We start from the raw sequence: 21,312 nt of genomic DNA, 5'->3' as shown, positions 1-21,312 counted from the left end.
AACAGTGTATACACTGTATACTAATCATCATTGGTTCGTTCATGTTATCCTGCTTCATCATTTCAAATATTTTCTATATTGTTCCCTTTCATTCTTTTTTGTATTCCTTTCTATTCTTTTTGGTAAGACTTAAGGGTTTCATATCGACATGTTGATAGGCTTATGTATACGTACAAGGATCATAATAAAATCATATTTTGTTTCTTTGTGTACTTGGTGTATTCCACCAGGTAAGCGATTTTATTTATATAAGTATTTATTATTACGGATTATAGTCATTTCGTTTTATGTCAACAAGATATTTGATAAAAACAAAGGAAACCTGTTCAATGGTTGATCTCATGTAAGCAATGTGCATCTGCTGTCACTAACAAGATATCAATTTCGACAAAAGTCTTTGCGCAAATTTTTGTTATACTTAAGAGAAACGTGTTGTTTATTGTGTAGTTATATCTGGAAGGAGAAAAAAAAACAATTATTAATTTCGTTATTGAAATGAAAATTATGATTTATTATGAACCACTGTTCTGTGTAAAAGCAAAGATATTGTGACGCATATGAGGAGTACGATATTTTCTCTGTGACGAAAGCAAACAAAAAAAGAAAAAAAAAAACACCGAATAAATAAGGTCTTCTTTACTTGTAATACAGTAATTAATATGGAACGCGCTTAAGATTATAGACGATTCGAATAGCTAATGATGCGCCCTACGAAATAATGCCTGTTTTAATTGATTCTGTAAGCTACCAAATGAAGCACGCGAGCTGTAAGTGTAATCGCGACTTCGCATCCTTTAATGACAATGTTGTCAAATTTGTACAGTAAATATTAGAGTAAATAGCGAATAGAGATTGGTATAATTTTTTGTGAGAAGATTTAATGGCCATTGAAATTCGTTGCTATCATCGCAAGATAGTTTTGATGGATCGCGTCTACTTTATTAATTTTTCTTTTAATTCTTTCTCTAAATTAAAATCAGTTAATAAAATTAAATATAATTATAAACGCGCATGTATTTATCATAATACATAAAAATCCTATATTGAAAATAATAGAGTTAAGTGAAGAGAAGGAGAAAATTTAATTAAACTAAGAATCGAATTTAAAGACGAAAATTTTGTAAACAGCAAGATATTTTGAACTTTTCACAACAAACAAACAAATTTTCGATCAGCTCTATCAAAAATGAACGAATTTCATTGGCCTGACGTAAGTGTTCATCTTGTAGATCGTATATTAAAATTAAAATAGAAACCAACAAAAAATCGATTCTTAAGGAGTAAACTCCAAAAATTTATATCGAAAGAGAAACATGAATACCGACTTATGTAGAGATATATATACATCAATTATTTACGTAAGCGTACGATGGCTGCTTAAATGCTATAGTTAGGAGACAAAATTAACTAACTTGTATAACTTTGAAACATCTAAACTTAGCAGACGTTTCAATGGCTAATAATCTTCTCGAGCGTGTTATAATTAATATTAGAATCACACTGTTAACAGCGTGTCATATTTACGTGTATTTCTATCTACTCAAAGATAAAAGAAAAGAAAAAGATAGTGGAATAAAATGGTTTGTATAGGGACCTAATTTTGAATTACACCAGCAGATCATGTTCCAATCGGTAGGGGAAACATATTAAAATGTTTGGTAATGATTCGTTCAAATAAATTATGGCAAAATGTCGAGACTTCGTACGAGAAAAGAAAAAAAAAAGGAATTCGAAAAATAAGTAGAAAATTAATACTATAGTTGTCTGTGATTTTTATATAATTGCAAAATAACAGAGAAGACAAAGAGTATGAACTATTTGATGATAAAAAGGTACCGAAAGGATTAACAATGGGGATTAAATCTTTTTAGTAAACGTAAAATAAAAAATGAAAAGAAAAATAAAAAGCAAGACACTCGGACGAGAAAATAACACCAGCATAACATTGTTCTCGCCGATGTCTTTTGTAAATATACGTAAAAATGGTTAGAAGACAATTTTTTGTTTGCACCATGTTCTAACTATGGACTGATTATTTTCATCGGTCTGCAGATTAAATCGTGAATAACGGGACAGTTGTCAGAGACAACAATAATTTGATAAGAGAAGCGTATATATTACTGATTGGTACATATAGAGTCAATCTTGATCGTGCACAGTCCCACGTAAGACTCTTCGTTAAAAAAAATTATGCATGTTTAGAATATTAAGGCGCAAAGGTATATATTACAAGCACACGCAACACCTCAAGATAATGACAAACAATAACTATAAATTATTAAGGAAAGAAGAAAAAACAAAAGCAAGAGAAAAAGAAAATACATTATATAAGAACATCTTCATACGCGTGATCATTTTTAGAATCGTTTATCGATACGAGTGAGATCGAACGAAAGAATTAAACTTTGAAGAACAATATAAAAGGAAAAAAAAAAGAAAATACCCACAGAAATAGCGGTTATAAAAGTTGACTGGAGTGTTTTTAGAGAGAAAAACAAGCTTCCGAGCTTTTAGACAATATCCTAAATATTAGCACTAACAATAAGAGTGCCCCTTTCCCGGCCAACCCCTCCTTCCGATATCGTTACGAGAAATTACTTAAAAGAGAAATGATTAGAAAGTTTTAATCAACTAATCATAGAGAAAAGGATTGAGCGACAATTCATTTGATTCTTTTTCTTTCGTTTTATTTTTTATCCGTTTTGTTTTTTTCTTCTCTTCTAACTAAACAATTTGTTTCTCGATGATCGAATTCATATTGTTAGATCGTTTCGAAGCAGAATTATTTCGTATTGAATTTTTTCATTGTCAAATTTATCACGTGTTTCATAAAAATAATCATTTTCCGTTTTCGCATTGTATCTGTTTCTACGTATGTTTATTTGTTAATTTTCCTTATCCGTTTCGCAAAATAAATGAATTAATTAAGAATAAGCAAAAAATAAATAATAATAATAAAAAAAAAAAAAGAAAAAAAAAAAAAAGGAAAAATAAATCCGTAAAAATATGCACGTTGAATCGGCACGATGTCTCGTGTGCTCCAATTCTTCGAGATTAATAAATTTCTCATAATAAATACATGAGGCATTCGTAAATTATTATGATTAGTAGACAAGGAACGAACAAGCCGAAGAAAATAAATGGATTTGATGTTTAGATGCTGCCTCCATTATATGCCCTGCCACAGGAAAAAGTAAGATAATAAACATAGACCCATGTACCCACCTTTAAGAGAATGATATATATATATATATATATATATATATATATATATATATAAGAAATAAATTCGCAAGAAAATAAAAATAAATTAAAAAAAGCGATAACGTTTTCTTTCCAACTTCATCCAGTGTCCCCCCCATCAAATGAGAAAAAAAAAGAAAGGGAGAGTAAAACAAATAGAGATATAATATAATAAAAGAAAAAATTCAATACAGTTACGCATTTTATTGATTTTATATAAATTAACATTTTCTTTATTTTTTACGAAATAGTTTCAATTGAATAAAATTATTTTTAATCATTAATAATGTAGAATATATGCTACATGATATACCTACTTATGTTAAGAATATTCATTTTTTGTACATTTTTTACGTATAACAAAGAAAGTGATCATTTTTATTTGTATTTATATGCTAAATTATTTTTAATCAAGACAAGATATTTTTAAAATAAAGATTCTTTTAAGAAGACTGATAATTATATTGAAATATAAATGTGCAAAACAAATGTTTGTATAAAATGAATTGAATGTGAAAAATAATATAGTTTTATTATTGTTGTCGACATAACCAGTCATTAAACATAATTACCTTATACTGTTTGTGATTAAATTAAAATTTAACGAATTCAAAAATGGCCTTACTATTATTTTATATGTATCCAAATACTGCGTGTACTTATCGTTTTTTGCCATAGCACTTATAAAATTTATTTATGAAGTTTTTTTCTTCACTTTTTTAATTATTCTACATTTATTTTATAAATTTCCGGAAAAATAGGTATCTTCTACCAATCCAAATACAATTTAATATATACTATCCATTTTTTTTATTTTACGTATTAAATATCCACTTTCTATAAGCTAGGAATATATAATATTTAAATAAGCTGTAATTATATATATATGTATTATATATTATATACGTTCATCACAAATATTACATTCGTACGTATAATAAATTAAATTATATTCGAGCACATATATATATACCTAATTATAAATACTTCTTCAACCTTTTGTGTTTTAAAAAGGATAAATTGTGTTTTCATATAAAATATTAATAAACGTTAATAAAAAGTAAAATACTTGATCAATATATTTGAGCACTATGCCAGCACGTGCTATACTGTCATTTGAAATATAATTGGAAATAAAATTAATAAGATTAAATGTAAATACTTCTACTGTACGTATGTACTAGTTATGTAACACTAACAGGATTTTTATAAACAATCCTTAAGGATAATATTTTTTTAAGCTATTCATCTAAATGCTCATGTTTTTAAAAAAATATTCATTTATAGATGTACTCTCGCTCTTACATTCTTAGAACGGTATCATGCATTATATTTTACTTATAAAATACAGTAACTTTTAATATATCTACGAATATTTATAAATTATAAAATTCATTAGAAAATTATCACTTACATTAGTATTAAATTTATTTGTAGAATTCTACAGATATAGTTGTGCATAATATATAAGGCGTAATAGATAAGAATATTAGTTTGCATTATCTTTGTTTACGTCATTTAAAATGTTTTATAAAGGTAAATTAATCAGTGCAAACAGTGAAGAAGATAAAAGAAAAATTTAATTTCTATATAATTTTAAGACTTTTCAATACTGTAACACTTTCCCCATTATCATCTGTAATAAAGTCATATATATGCATAAATTATTAAATGAATTTTAAAATGTTTATATAATATGCACATTTTTATCAAATAAAAAAAATAACAATTTAACGTTCACTTATGGTAACAAATCATAAATAGGATATTGAGGGATACCGTATATGACTAATTGTAAAAAAAGAAGTCATATATTATAATATTATCTAGAAATTTATCCACAGAGTCAATATTAAATTAATAATTAAGTAGGATATGCCAGGTTTTACAATTTAAAAGTCACTTATTGTACAATCGCATATCGCTACATATGATATAGTATTATTTCTTTAAACAATTATACAAACTTCAATTTGAATCAGACCATTCTTCGTCATCTCTGTAAATTAATTACAATTTAGTTAGTAATTTTTCAAAAACTAATTAACGATAATACACAACCCATCACCACCAGAAGCGCTATTTACTGCAAACCAAACACTTTAAAGGATGTAGAAGAATTTTTTGAAATTGTATATCATATATCATCCAAGATTTGCTGAGCAACGTAATAATAATCATATGCACGTACATACAATATGATAGAATAAAACTTGCAGGCTTTTTATATATAAATAAACTTTTGAACACTCTAATTCTAGAATTTTTTAAATAAATATATATAAAAGAATCATTAGCATTCTTTTTTTAGTAGCTTTTTATACGATATAGCCTTATATTTAGCATTAATGAAAATTTCACTTGGACTTTTCATTGAATAGAAGTCATGAAAAAATTATTTGGCCGGAAATTTTAGCACGCCAGTGTATATGTATTACATATATATAAATATATATACGCGGATAATTTATTTCAGCAAGAAGCACTTTTTTTTAATACGCATTAGACATACTCAAATAAATATATTAAATACTTAATATCGACCCATGACTAGAACGTCCTTTTTTATTCTTCACCCATCTTTCGTTTCCAGACTCTCCAGAAACATTAATATTTAATTGTGCCGTTGATGTAGTCATTACTTCTTCATCTGATTCTAATGGACTAATCCTAATTGCTTGATACCATTGGTTCGTTAGATCTGTCATTTGTGATTTACAGTCCTTCAGTTCTTGCTGTGTAAATCTTCGAGTAAAGAAAGGAATGAAAAATTTCAAATCCCATCTCGCGAAACCATGAATCCGAGATTGGAGAAAAGATACTTCCATTTCTTCTTCAGTTAGTTCTGACAAATGTTCAGAATCGATTGTTTGACCCTACCAGGTACAAAATATAGAAAATATAATATAAATAAAATTTGTATAATGCGCATAACATTTTATCATACCCATTCTCTTGTTTTACTTAATGAAACTTCTTTATCCTTCTTTTTTCTTCTACTATTCTTTGGTTTCTTTTCTGCTCGCAAAAATTTTAACAATGGCATTGTAGATCCACCAAATATTAATGTTGTAATTAACACAATAATCAATGTAGTTGTAATAATCACATGACGAGTTTCATCACTAAAATCCAAGTGAAGAGAGAGTGCATATGATATAGCACCTCGAAGACCACTAAACCACATGATAAACATCATTTTTTTTGTAATTTGATGTTCTCTAAATCGATTAACAAGAAGAGCTAAAGGAAAAATATTTGCTGCTCTACCAATAAGACACAATATGATAGACCATACGACCAAAGCAGGTTCGACCTGTAAGAAATTAAGCAATATTGTAATCTAAAATACCAATCACAATTGTTGCTAAGGATGTTCAATGAAACTATTCTAATATTATATATACTTACTCTGTGCCTAAAACTAAATAGAGCTAATCCTAAATAAGCGAAGACACATGTTTCAGCTATAAAAGCTAAAGTTCTCATAGTCTGTTGCATTGTAATCTGAGTAACGGTTGATAAATTAAAATGAGTATAATGTGACATTACTATTCCATTAAATAATATTGCCATAATACCTATAATAATATAACACATTATAAAAGAAAAGTGTAATTTAATATTATTATGCATATATATTAAATTAACGAAAAAGATTTTTACCGGATAATTGTATGCCTTCTGCTAAAACATAAGGAGCATATGTAAACACCAGCATCATTCCAAATTCTAGAGATGGATTTTTTCTGAGATCTACATGCTTCAATAGTAAAGCACTTATAAGTGCAAAAACAACCCCAATACCAGCAGAGGCAAAAAACATTAGACAAAATCTATTTATACCAAGAATAATTGCTTCGCTAGTGGTAGTAGCATTATTAGATTCTAACACTGATGTAGTTAAAACAATAGATATTGCATCATTTAAAATAGACTCTCCAAAAACTAACATATTCAAAATTGGGTCGACTTCTAATGCATGGAAAATTGCAACTGTAGCAACTGGATCTACAGCAGATATTAATGATCCAAATGCAAAACTTTCCACGAAACTAAGTCTATACGCGACCTGTGCTAAACCTAATAAATAAATTCCTGCGCCTATAACAAATGCAGAAATCGTTGTGCCAACAATTGCAAATACCAGAATGCTACCAATATTTTGAAAAAAATTTCCCTTATGTAGATTATATCCAGATTCAAATATTATCGGTGGTAGTAGTACAAGAAAGAAAGCGGTTGGAGAAAAAGCTTCTTCCTTTCTCCAATTTGCTATATTTTGATGGGACATAAGATTTATAATCATACCAATAGCACCACCTAAGAAAACAATAACCACAGACTCTGGTAAATATTGGAAATTGGTTTGAAGCATAAGATGTATTAATAAAATTCCTAATGCTAATACGCAAAGAACAAAAAATATGGACATGGAACTATTATGTTCCTCTTCTGCAGAACCTTTATCAGGAAGTACTGGTTCTGCGGGTGTGAAAGTTGTTGTACTTGTATTTGTTGCATTAGTGATATCTGGATTTTGAGAAGGATAATCTGTAATTATGCTTCCATTTTTTTCATTAATCGAGGTAGCCGTTACTTCAGTGTTAATTTTTTCAGTCGTTACATTTTTGTCATTCTGTTCAATATTAGTCGATATACTTTGAGATTTTGAAGTCGTCTCAATAACATTAATTGTAGACAATTTAACTTCATTATCAGAATTTTTAGACACGTTTACCTTACTTTCATTTCCATTTATCGAATCTGCATTTGTGATTACAGACACCTGACTTGTTGTATTTATAATAATTTTCGAATTGTCAAGGACCGGCAAAACAGTATTGTTTGCCAATGACAATTTATCGTTTTCAAGGTTAAAAACATCTGTCACAGAAGATATTTCACCACATATGACACCAAATTGCAATATAAAAAAAAGAACACATTTACTCAGCACTTTATATTGTGTTATAAACAGATTCATTTTTACACTTTTCTTTACATAATTATTTCCACAAGTAAAATATAAATCACATTATCTTCGAACGGAATTTAATTACACATATTACAGCTACTTAATTTCTGGTATTCTGCTGTATTCAATGGAACATGAATGGTTAGACTTAAAGTCACGTGATAACGCAAGCGTGTAAAAAATCCAATCAAATGTTAGACGCCATGACACTATTTAGGCGGCAATCCATTAAACTTGTTTTTATCTTACATTATTTCATCCATTTTATGGATAATTTCTATTTTATAAATAGTCGCAAATAATTTCCCCCTATTGATATTACAATCAATATTTATTTCTATTTTATTTTCTATAATTACAACACCCATAAAGAATTTCTTATGTTTCCTTAAATGCTTTTAAAACACAGTAATTTAAATCACTACTAAGCAGTATTTGCCTGAAATCGATGCAATATTGTATAGAAAATTTCCTTGAAGCATTGAATACTAAATCAACTTCAAAAAACATTTAATATGGGTCACAAGAGATTTCGAGAATCAAATATCTCATTTTCTAAGCATGCTATTACAACAAAGCCATCAAATTAAAATAAAACATTTAAATATGCATTTTTGTTATTAAAACTAAATTAACAGATGAATAGGTAAAATATTTTGCATATCTCTAGAAAATTAGTTAATTTTGTTGGATCTATTTTATCAACAGATAAAATATATGTCTTTTTATTATTTTTAAGCATTGATATACATTTCAGATAATCTTTAATTCCTAATGAAGTCACACACATACAACTATATCTACAACTTTAGCATCTTTAAGCTTTTCAACGAGAAATCGTCTTTTTTTCAATCAGAGTGAATTTAATACATTAAATTCAATAACTCTATTAAAAATGTTTTCACATTTTCTCCCAAAAATACTGCTTTATAACCATTTTTCGTGTAGAGTCAATTTTTTAATGTATATACTCTATCTAAGATAATCATTTCTGATGAACTTTTGGAATCCGTAAATTCTACATTTGATGTATAATTTAATGAGAATAAAATTAAATTGTTAAGTGTAAGTTTTAAACTGCTGTATATGGATTCTGCAAATAATATAATAACTTAACTCTATTTTTGAACTATAAGTATGATTAACTTTATTAAAATAAATTATAACTACTTACCAATCATGTATGCATATGCTACATCATAAAAAAGTATCTATATTTTTTTCTGTATCTTGTAATGCTTCCTTAAGCTGATCTTGAAAGCACGTTACATCCATTTTTCTTTTTGATAAAACATGAAAAACTGATATTTAATTTATAGGATTAAGACAAGCATGTCCAAAATGTATACTATCAGCATTGACGTGTTGAGCAGTAATTATATTGAGACAATAACTGGCACATATGGTGTTTCCCAAAATATTGTAACACTCCGGGCATGGAATAAAACGAAAACAAAAACTTTATTTCAAGGACATTATCAACAATAAAATAGGCGTAAATTCTTAGATAATTCCGCGATTTGTCTGTGCACGTATATAAGATGCGACCATCCTTCCAAGTCGCCTGAAAATAGCCTTCTTGCCCTCAAGCTAGCTCGCAACAATATATACTTTTTTATTTATACTTTTTTTTTAGATTTAATGCAATGTTCACTGAATAGATTCAGTGAATAAATTTAAAATGTCATCTGGGAATTGTAAATATATCTATAAACATATATCATTTTTCATTTTTTACATTGAAATTAGTAGTGATGCCATAAGATTAAAAATATCAAAATAGAAAGTCTAAAATATAATATATTGATCACAATACGTTTTAAACCAACAAACCTATATGAATCATTTTATTTTTTACCGAAAATTAAATGTAGAAGAAAAAAGATACAAATTTTTAAAATTATGAGTTTCAATCCACTTTGCATACTTTTTTATTTCATAAAAATACTCAGTTGAACTTGTTAATTGTGCATGCACATTCTTTGAATCGTTTATCATGATATTTTCTGATAAATGTTCACTCATAATAGGATATATGTAAACTGTTTATTATATTCAGTGTGAAATATGTTTAAAATTATTTTATTGTAATTTTCCAAGGTTTCCACACGTTATGTGAAATAAGATGAATATAAAAGCATCTTTTTTCATTAAGATTTAAATACTTTATCGTAGGAAGCACTGTGTACAATATCCAAGAAGTTTTGAATTTGAAAAAGCTTGAGATTTTTTTTCCTTCCCTCTTCCCACCCTTGTGCTTTAAACACACCCCTCTAAAGTACATTTTATAGATTGATTAAAACCCTTTGGACATTCTATAGAATGACCAACTAATGTATGAAATACATGCTTATTATATATATTGCCCAATTTTAATGGGCATTCTATAAAATACCCCGAGTAATCTATACAATGCCCGGAATATACATATATATTGATCATAACATATATATGCATATACATTATGTAAATAAAAACAAGCAGTTGTGCATGAATAAAATCAATACCTACATACACACAGATATCACGTCTTACAGAAAGTACCATTAAAAAAAAAATAACAAAACATTAATAAAAAGAGTATGATCCGCATTAATACTCATTCTTTACTATCTCAGATTCCTGATCAGATTATTATAATATTTCTTTAAAATTGTACAAATGGTAGGAAAAATGCGGACCCGAGGAAATAGTAATAAAATGTTGAAATTACTTACTATCTATTCGTTAGGAGGTGAGCTTGAGCTGTTTTTGAAACATTTGAATTTGTCTTAAGAGACCTGCAAGTTTCATTGAAGTCGAAACTTTTCTTGGAGTATTTGTAATAGTTTGGCGTTTCATATTAAACACATGCATTGCATCTCTTGTACAGTTCTTGCTTGTTTTATTTAAATCAACCGGAGTAGAGGAATACATTTTATCAGTTGCAGGAACCTTCGTATCAATGCATAAAAAACTATTTCTCTGTTGTAATATTTTCATTTGTTGTTTCAATGTCATAACCTGTATAAAATATATAAGAAATAATGTTAAAAGTCAGTCACCCATAACTATAGTACCATGAAGTCATCAATTATACGTATGAATGTTTTAAAAAATAATATATTTATAGAATAATAATTATGCAAACTGTATGCAATATTATCTTACCTCTTTGTAAAGGCTAATCAACGCATTTATTTCTTCTTCTTTGGAATTCAATTCTTTTTCAAGCGTAACGATTTCGTTCATTAATGATTGATCATCAGAACTCTCTGCCTCTTTTCGCAAATTGTCATATTTTCTGTATATAAGATGCATGTAAGTATTCTTGAAAAGAATACAACATTTGTATGGAAACTTACACGTTCATTGTTTCAAATTGATCATGAAGATTCATTAAGACTTCTTTTATTCCTTTTGATTCAGATAATTGCATATTTGATTTGAAATTAGATTTAATAGAATCCACCATATTTTGCTCTTTCTATAATATTTATTTTTAGAGATATACATTAATTTATTATCATCTATTTGTCACTTACTTTTGAAACAGAATGCATTGTTTGCGGATAGTTTTGGAAATTCCATTTGGAAGTAAATTTTGTTGACGTATTTTTTACAGGAGAATAGTAATTCTTGATTGATTCTCTTCCTGCTTGAATTTTCTGTTTTTGTATATTATTAGGATTAATGAAAGAATTAGTTTCACTTTGTGCAATAATTTGCGGTTTCACTTGAGGTTGTATTGTTGGAGACTGTTTTATAAATTTTGAAGACGATTGACCATCATATGAACCTTTGGTCTCTAATATGCTAACAATGTGATGATCATTTCCCATCTCAACAACCATTTGATTCATAAGAGTAGATACAGGTTCTAATCCTCTACTAACTTTACGTATAAGTAATGGAGTAATACCAGTTGTATTCGGTTGCCTTGTTTTCATAATACTTAATACCTACCACATTATAAAAAAAAAAGTTTAAACATAAATATAATATTTAACATTCTACATTAAATATACTTGTTGAATATTTAATCCTAAGTTGTGACTAGGAGTTATTGAAGTTCCCACTACAAATGGTATATTTCTAAAATTAAATCTGTTAAAATATGATCGATTTGTCCTTTTTAATTTAGAAGCTAAAGTTGGCATCTCATAATTACGATTAGCCATTGGAACATAACACGCTAAATCAAATATTGTATTCTGTTGTTGATATAATTTAGGCTCATTATTAGGAATTTCTATTTTGCCTACATTTTGAGTTGGTTTATAAGCGTATTGATCTTTAACCCTAATTCATGAAGAGAATATTATTTTATTATCATACTTTTTTAAAATCAATTACATTATTTTTTAATGAACACTTACGTTGTAATCTCTTCAGAAGTAGGCGGTAGCTTATTATCATTATGATATTGATTTGTTTGATGATCCTGATAATTTTGAGATTGATTATAAATGTGAGGTAATTTTATATGTATATTATATTGACCATTATTGAGCCGTTTGTTTATTTTTTTCATTTCAAGTTTACTGGAAACTGCAGAAATGCTATCATTCTTCATAGCAGCATTGTGATAAAGTTCTACTACTCCATTCCAATTATGTTGAAGTTTAGAAGATGGTACATATTGCTCTGATAATTGATGATTTGTTCTATGATCTGTGATATCAATTGTGTTAACAATAAATTCATCAAAAAAACAGAAACTTAAAAAAATATTTTACCTTTCTGTTTACGTTTTTTAACATCTTTTCTTACAGTTAAATTCAATTCTTTGGTAGCTACAGTACTTTTCGAATTAATATTACGTAATTTTCCTCGTCTCTTCTTCATTTTGTTATTAAATGTTTGATCACCTTTACAAGTAGATTGTTTTTTATCTATACTAATAGCATTAATTGCAGACTCCTTATTTTTTTTTATTAAACTTCTACATTTTGATGTTTGCGAATTTTTTATATTACTAGAAATATTCAACCTTAATTTTTGTAAATTAATATCAGGACTTGCGAAAGATGAAATTTGACTAGTCCATTCGGTTGGATTATTTATTATTAATTGTTCATTTGGTTCTTTGAAAGAAAAAATATTCTTTTGCGTCATATATTCTATTTCTTGCTTTTTATCATCACAAATCATATTTTCGAAAAATTCCTCTTTTTCTTTTCCTTCCTCTTCCTCTTTCGTTTTATGTGTAGTCGATTTTAATGTTGAGCAAACAGAAATAGAATCAAGCACTCTATACAATTTTTCAGTTTCTTCTACTTTTGATACTTTTTCGTTACACATATTCATTTCTATAATATTAATAAATAATAATAATATAAAAATTATTAAAATGAAGTATTTGACTTATACCATTGTTTCCTTGAATTTTTTCCTCAAAATTTTCATTCTCTTGTACAAAATTAAAATAATTTTGATTTGTTAGAACACTGACATTTGAATCACAAAGACTGATGTTACCATCTGTTTTAGAATTTTCTGGTATTAAATTATGTTCTTGAGAATTATCAGTAATTGTTTCGATTATCGGTTCTACTTTTGTCTTATCTGTTTTAATTTGACAATACATCTTCATGTAATTTATTTTAGATTTCAACGAGCCACACTTTGTTTCTGCTACTTTTAATTTTCTACAGCATTGCTCCAACTCTAAATTAATTAATAAATTTATATATAAATTTATATCATAAATTAATTTTTTTTAAATATATTCAAAAGAGAGAAGAAAATTAAAACCTGTTCGCCTGCTATCTGCTCCATTTTTTATAGTTGTCATTGTATCAGATAATTTATTACATAGAATTTAAAATTTTATCTGTAAATATTTGAATTATTACAACATGAAAGAAACTGAGTAAACATTAAATTTATTTCATAGGGTTTATCATTTAAATATGTTTATATTAAAAAGACAATAATTAACAAAATGTCTAAAAAAAAATAAATATTATATAAAATATTTAAAAATTAAAAAAAGGTTACGCAGGTTACGTCTCTAGAACTATCAATAAAAAAAAGATTTGTTTAAAAATCTGTTTCTTTTGTTTGTAAAAAAAAATGAGTAATTATATAAAATTACGTACCTGAAATTTATATGCGAAGGGTGAATTGAGATAATAGTAAAAAAAAGAAGAAGTAATTTTAAAATACTACAAAAAAAAAATTAAACATGCATTTGTATCAATATAAATTGGACATAAGAACAGAGGAGCATCGTTTGAGAGACTTCAGAAGTTAACTGTTTTATGATTTATTATTATTAGTAATGTTATAAATAAATAATCTATAAATAATAAAGATAAAATACTTCATACAAAGTTGCAGTATTAAAAAAGAAAGATTTAAATGAAAATCAATCTGAAAAAAATAAGAAACAAATAATCTTATTGTATCATTTGAAATCTAGAAAAAACGGCGGGAAATGCATTTAAATTGTGAATAAAATTCGCTACTATCTCGTTACACTAATCTACCGCTAGGTGCGTTAAAATCAACTTCTTTAATGTATTTTAAGGAAGACGTAAATCGGTGTACCTGTGAGTTGCAAATGGTGAACGGCTTGGCATCATTGCTGTGTGACATCAGGTAAACGTTTATCTCTGATTATTTTACATTTATAAGGATTATAAAGTATAATTATAATTCTAGAAAAAATCTACTAAAAGTTAGTACAAAAAGCGGCACTTGACGTTACGGATTTAGTTAAATATTTTCGAAATTCCTTACGATTACGTAAAATTTTTACACCAGACGAAAATAGTCACCTGATCCTTAACAAACCAAACCCTGCATTTTCACAAGAAACTTGATTTTTCCCGGTAACTCAATCATTAGATATCTCTATATTCTTCTTTATTTTTCCTATATAATAAGAAGATAAATAACCGAAGAAGTACAGAATATTTATCTAATTTTGTAAGAGTATAAAATAAAGATAAAGAATTAAATCTTTCTCATTATATATATAAAAAGAAAGGTGTATATATATAAATAGTCCAATCCGTACGCTGTGAAGTGCATCAAATATACATAGGTAAATTTCGATATACGTATTGAATAGTTTTAACATCTATGAGTATAATCAATATAATAAACAAATATGTAGACAAGTTCGCATACGTTTATTGTGAAACGATTTTTAACCAGTAACATCATGTGCTTGAAATTAGTGTCACATGATTTTGACATATACTATGTATGCATATATATATATACACCTGTATTATTGTATATTAATATCGACAAATAAAATTTCTCTCGAACATAGATAGATCGATTTGCGATATATTTCGATGTTCTAGAACAATTAAAAATATTCCGGTATTATTTTAATCGAGTATTTAGTACATCTGTCTTATAGAGGTTATAGTAATAATTAGGTTAGTATGACGTTAGCAATTGGTTAGTATTGTGTAATATCCTGCTACAAACTACACATGTGTATTGATGCGTATCGCTTTAGATATATGTACTTATTTTCTTTTTTTATTTAGTTGTAAGACGTATATATATTTGTGTGTGTGGTGCGTGCACCCACGAACGCCCATACATCTACGCGCTTACATGTATTATAGTATTACAGTATAGTATGTGTGCTTATATGTATATAGTTAAGAAGACATATCTTTATAAACACTTTTTAATTTATCTTTTTAAAATGATAAAAAATATTTATCACAGTAACCAATGATATCCTCTAATATGTTATGTCTTTAAATAACTTCTTATTTACGTTAATCATTGTTTGTGTTATTTCAGATCAGTCAGGTATATAATATTTTTTGTTAAAATATCTAATGCATTATTTAATTTATATTACATCAATGAGTTATTCAACATAAGAGTGTTTTAAAGTCTGATTTATTTATAAAACTTTTTATACTTCTTTTTCCATATTACAGAATGTCTTGGATCATTGCCAATTCTTTAAATAATATCCTGCAATTGCGTCTACGTGTTAGCTACTATTGTTATCGTTATCAGAAAATTTGTTTATTAATCTATGATCATATTTAAATTATAGGTAAAATGTATAAAGCCAGGACAATGTTGAACACCTTGGTGCCTCTGGCACCACGTGTGTGTGGACCGGAAAGATTTGCTTCGTGGTTAGTACGTAGTCATCCTTTGGCTAGAACAACTCAAACCATAGTCGCAACACCGGCTCGGAAATATAACAGTCGTGTTGCTACTGAACCTTTCTTAAATGGCAGTACCAGCTCTTATGTGGAAGAAATGTACAATGCATGGTTGCAAGATCCTCACAGTGTACACGTGGTAAATATTCTTTTAATTGTATTAAATATAACATGTCATACATTAAATATGTATATTTTTGTATAATTTTGTATAATTTTATGTGTGAGTTATTCATTGATTTATGTTTTTGCAGTCATGGGATTCCTTTTTCCGTAGTAGTACTGCTGGAGCTGGCCCAGGCCTTGCATATCAAGCTCCACCATCTCTTGCTCCAAGTCATAATCAGGTACCACTTGGAGCATTGTTGCCTCTCGGCGGTGGATCTCAAATAAGTCAGATGCCCATTAATGAAAAAATTATAGATGACCATTTGGCAGTGCAAGCTATTATTCGTTCCTATCAGGTATGTTATCATCTTTATTATTTGTTGATTATATCTTATTTGGGTTAATTTTCTTTGTTACCATGCTTATTATTTAATTTTATATCAATAAAAGTGATTTCTATATATACAAGGTGAGTCACTAACTTTAGCTAACTTCAAATACCTTAATGTTGTACGTACCTTAAATGTTAAAGTACCTTAATGTACGACAGCCGCTATCAGAACATAAGTACCATAACACAGTATTCCATTTTAAGAAACAAATTTGACTTTTAAATCTCGGATGTTACTACACCTACCAACAAAATAATTGACGTCATATTATAGTCCCCAATTTTTCATGCAACTTTTGTTCTATAAACTTTCCTGCTATCTTTCGGAGCTATCTTAGTGGCATAAGTTAGTAATTCACCCTGTACATATATAGAATGTTTGACTCTTCAAAGTATTTTATTATCTTTTATTTGAATTTATTGAAAAGAATAGATTTATTTAAAAATATATATCTAGAATTATGAAATATAAAAGAATATAAATCAAAAATGATAATATTATATTAAAAAATATTTATTCTATTAAAAGTTATGTCAATTTTTATTAATTTTATTAATTCAAATCACAGATAATGTATCACTGGTAATAGTACGATTTAATCAGTTTATATTGACCCGCATATTTCATTTTTATTAGCATTTTTATATTTTCATAGCATGTATTACCTATATATGTCACATACATGTGTCTTACATGTTTAAGGGAAATCATAAATATCTGAATGCATGTAAAATTATATCAAATACTATGCTTAACCATCTAGCACAAAATTTATTAGACAGGTATTTGTGTATATTTGCATATATTAAAGATGTTAAAAAATTGCAATTTCTTTTTTAAATTTAGAAAAAATCTATCGAAGTAGAATGTAGTTGTTCAAAGCTCAGATGGTTGACGCATCGTTTTGTATTCTTTATTGTTTAGGACTATCATATGTGTTTATAAATATTTAAACATGAAATGTCTTAAGATCGCATCACGGTTTAATATTGCATAATGTCCCTTATATCATATGATTACACTGGCTGTACACTGTATCTTCTACCTCAAGCATGTCATGCAATTTATATTTTTCTTTACTCAAAATAATCTATCTTTTATTAATTTTAATATGGACAATGTTCCTGCTCAATGATTGCTTGTCATAATTACAAAACATCTGTCGTATAACTTTTTTAATGAACAAGGAAGAAGCAGCGCAGCATCGCATTAATTAATTTTTTTTTCTTGGGTTTAATTAATATTTTTTTTTATTTAATATCAAATATGTATTCCTTTTTGATTACATTAATTAATCAATTTTACTTTAATGATATGTGGAAAATTGATGCGATTATTAGTACACCTTATATAATTTACAAAAATTAGAAATTAACTGATAAAGCGTTTGTACATATAACTAATATAATTGTTTAATACTATATATTTGTCATGAACGTGATGGTGATTATACAATCTATTAAAAGAAATGACAAGTAGTATTATATATATATATGTGAGATCTATTTGTTGCGATTATTCATTGGCATATAGGCTCGAGGTCACTTAGTTGCTGATCTGGACCCACTGGGTATCATGCAAACAGACCTGATACATACACATTATGCAGCCCGCAAGGGAGCTCCAGAACAAGTTCTGCGACAATACATGCTTGGTAAGGCTTTGTCCTAAGCCATTTCTTTGAGCTATCATTTAAAATTGCTAATTTGCCTGTGTGCGATAAGGTAAAGGTGTACTAAATATATTCTATTAAAAAAATATATTTTCCAAACTTTCATGACATGCAATTATTAAGAACATTTTTCATTCTATATTATATCACCTTACGCCAATATGCACACAGGATATCATATCACATACATATGTATGATGTTCACTTGCATTATCTCCTTTTTCAATCATGTATATGTGTGTATATATATTTATTTATTTTTTTTTTTTATATGTCTGTGTCATCTAAATTATATTTCAAAAAAATATATATAATTCTTTATTGTAATATTTAATTGCTTGTTGATACATATTATGTATTTTGTATAAAAGATATTTTTAGTTATATACATATATACACTTATACTGTTAAGATTTATTTAAATTGGAAAATTGTGATTTTGATATCATGGTTATTCCATTATGTCTACTTGCATATTTTGGGTGTAATGGAGGAAAAGGGGTAAATGTGAAAGCATCATAGTTTTATGCTGGTACTGAAAATGTATTGCTTATGTATAAGATGAAATATTTATGAAGGAAAGGTACATATCAGGAAAAAATCTAAAGTATGATATCAATATTTATTTGTTTTATTTTGTTAATGTAGTTTGTCATTGTGTCCAATGAATATTTATGTACATATTTTGTAATATATATATATTCGAGCATATGTTCGTAAATCTGCAAATCAAATCATTTAATGTATATGTTAAAGAAAAGAGAAACTAAGTTATATTTACTATTAAACATTTTTAATTACACATTAACATGTATACAAAACAATATAGGTAAGAATATAGTCTACAAGATATATTTTCTATTGCTTTGCACGTACATATGCTATTATATATTTCCGCTTTACTTTTTTTTTTTGGCATGTTCAATGTAACTTAACTATTTATTCGATTACTTGCTTTATACAAGTATTCTGCTTTACCACCAAACTCCATATGAAAAAAGGAATTTGTTTATTTTTGTATAGACAAGGGAATTATCGTGAAAATAGAATATATTTATTATATGTATATTTGTTTGTATTTAATGTTATTTATATGATAATTATATTTTTCAATTTTAAATATTTTAATTATATCATACAAAATTATGATTTAAAAAATAAATACAGAATACAGAATAAAAATAATTCTGTAATCTGGCGTCTCCGAATTTGTAAATGAAATTCGGTCCGTATGAATATGGCATTACATTGACAGATCCGTGGCCATCATATCGCGAAATTGGACCCACTTGGAATCAACAGTGCTGATCTTGATGATAGGCATCCTCAAGAGTTGCTCTATAATCATTACTCATTCGGTAAGCCCAACTAAACGTGACTATGTGTAACAAGAGGAATATTTTACATAAAAAATAAAGGAGCACCTGTGTACTTAACATTTAAAAAAAAAAAAAGATATAATTATACTTATATTAGTTAAGATTATATATCGTAGAGGAAACAACACACGCATACATACAAAATCTTTTATTTAACAATTAATCACAATCATTATAGTTTATGTTTTGCTATTTATTTAGCTTAATATGTAATAGTAGTCATTCTGATATAAATATGCACAATAGCGATATTTAATAAGGAAGTTTCGTTGCCCAAGAAAAGTTAAATTATCATCTAATCTTTTTTGGGCACAGAATTAATCTTTTATATCGTAAACTAAGTATAGATTATCTTTAAAAAAAAAAAAATCAACAAAATTTTTTTTGTAGATTAATTAGTTTCTAAAAACACGTACACATTATTATGACATTTATTGTTTTATTCGTTTTTAAGTAAACCTTATCGTTTATAATTATAAATTTATATGAAATTTAAACTTTCAAATAACCAGTGAATCTTTGAACCAGTGAACTAGATGATATTTGTTAAAAAACTTTATTATATATATAAACTTATGTGAATACATTTAAGATACATATTATTTTTTATGGAAATGTGTTACCAAGATTCACTCGAACTCAAAGTGCGTTTTCACAAAAGTACTTCGGTAGTAAGTACAAAAAAAGAACGAAGTGAAAATTAGCTCGCAAATTTATTATTGAGTTTGAGTCTGATGTCCACAGGGAGGGGACAACGCACTACTTACGCTCAGGAACTACAATACCGAGTAGCTGCTCTTATGAAAAGTATGTAATTATTACATCCAAAGCAGAAATTCCTTCTGCAGTTCTCTTTTTCATTTGTATTATTATCTCTGGAAGGCACTGGTTCATTTTGGAAGTATATACGGTTTCTAATGTCACAATAAAGGTGCTTGGGAACTATTACACTATTGTACATGTTAAAACTATTTTTTCTTTATTTTTATTTAAAAAAAAAAAATAATTTATTAATTATTATTTTTTGTTGTTGTTGAGACAAAGTGTTAGCGAAAGTTCACGTGCATGTTATAATGATTAATCTAAAATCATATAAGTAATATAGAGTTAAAGTGTAAAAAACAAATATGACCTTTCTCTTTGACTTTCAAATTATTTGCTTTGCATTATATTTATTTGTATTATTTTTTAATTTTTATTATTATATTTCTAGTTTTTTTGTTTAGGTAATTATTATTTTGCTTTACTTTTTTTTGTTTTTTTTTTCTTTTTTTTTTTTTTTTTTTTAATTTGTTTAATAGATGTTCATAACATTAATATGCTTTTTGTGTACATATAAAGCTTTATATCATTTGGAAAGATTAATAAACAGCATTTAAATTTGATGAAATACTTACTTAAT

At 27.1% G+C, this 21,312-nt stretch overlaps 2 protein-coding genes across 13 annotated transcripts in view; one reads left to right on the top strand and one right to left on the bottom strand.

Annotated features, from left to right (window-relative positions):
- Nucleotides 1–4,146: 4,146 nt before the first annotated feature.
- LOC106792079 (sodium/hydrogen exchanger 8) lies at nt 4,147–14,603 on the bottom strand. Of its 6 annotated transcripts, none has more exons than XM_014758208.1 (12): nt 14,305–14,603; nt 13,958–14,036; nt 13,574–13,870; nt 12,940–13,512; nt 12,580–12,874; nt 12,229–12,502; nt 11,746–12,162; nt 11,566–11,687; nt 11,372–11,504; nt 10,939–11,224; nt 9,396–9,680; nt 8,902–9,314 (listed from the first exon to the last, which is right to left on the bottom strand). In XM_014758208.1, the coding sequence occupies exons 2-10, from the start codon at nt 13,995–13,997 to the stop codon at nt 10,949–10,951; spliced, it is 2,427 nt and encodes an 808-aa protein (XP_014613694.1). In that variant the 5' UTR covers nt 13,998–14,036; nt 14,305–14,603; the 3' UTR covers nt 8,902–9,314; nt 9,396–9,680; nt 10,939–10,948. The 6 variants fall into 6 exon arrangements, with proteins under 6 accessions (XP_014613697.1, XP_014613694.1, XP_014613692.1 ...); XM_014758206.1 differs by having other exon boundaries at nt 9,396–9,657; XM_014758209.1 differs by having other exon boundaries at nt 9,396–9,649.
- A 126-nt stretch (nt 14,604–14,729) lies between these two features.
- Nucleotides 14,730–21,312, top strand: part of LOC106792077 (2-oxoglutarate dehydrogenase, mitochondrial) — a 12,110-nt gene continuing 5,527 nt past the window's right edge. For 2 of the 7 annotated variants that reach the window (XM_014758202.1, XM_014758199.1), the window contains exons 1-5: nt 14,730–14,806; nt 16,245–16,498; nt 16,614–16,823; nt 19,787–19,889; nt 20,655–20,717. In XM_014758202.1, coding sequence (XP_014613688.1) covers nt 16,250–16,498; nt 16,614–16,823; nt 19,787–19,889; nt 20,655–20,717 — 625 coding nt within the window. In that variant the 5' untranslated portion in view covers nt 14,730–14,806; nt 16,245–16,249. Of the gene's footprint in view, nt 14,807–16,244; nt 16,499–16,613; nt 16,824–18,392; nt 18,514–19,786; nt 19,890–20,654; nt 20,718–21,312 lie in introns of those variants that run through there. The other 5 variants (XM_014758204.1, XM_014758201.1, XM_014758203.1 and 2 more) reach the window with 3 other exon arrangements.

The sequence above is a fragment of the Polistes canadensis genome, unplaced genomic scaffold (genome assembly GCF_001313835.1).
Source record: "Polistes canadensis isolate GaletaPanama2010 unplaced genomic scaffold, ASM131383v1 scaffold_375, whole genome shotgun sequence".
Lineage (NCBI taxonomy): Eukaryota > Metazoa > Arthropoda > Insecta > Hymenoptera > Vespidae > Polistes > Polistes canadensis.
The sequence above is the reverse complement of the archived record's forward strand: the minus strand, read 5'-3'. Positions and strand labels throughout refer to the sequence as shown.

Excerpts from the sequence above, each read along its gene's own strand:
- LOC106792079 (XM_014758208.1), bottom strand. The coding sequence starts at position 13,997 with ATGACAACTATAAAAAATGGAGCAGATAGCAGGCGAACAG. Across the intron at positions 12,875-12,939 it reads TAAAAAACGTAAACAGAAAG|ATCATAGAACAAATCATCAA; the intron begins GTAAAATATTTT and ends TTGATATCACAG. Across the intron at positions 11,688-11,745 it reads CAATGCATTCTGTTTCAAAA|AAAGAGCAAAATATGGTGGA; the intron begins GTAAGTGACAAA and ends TAAATATTATAG.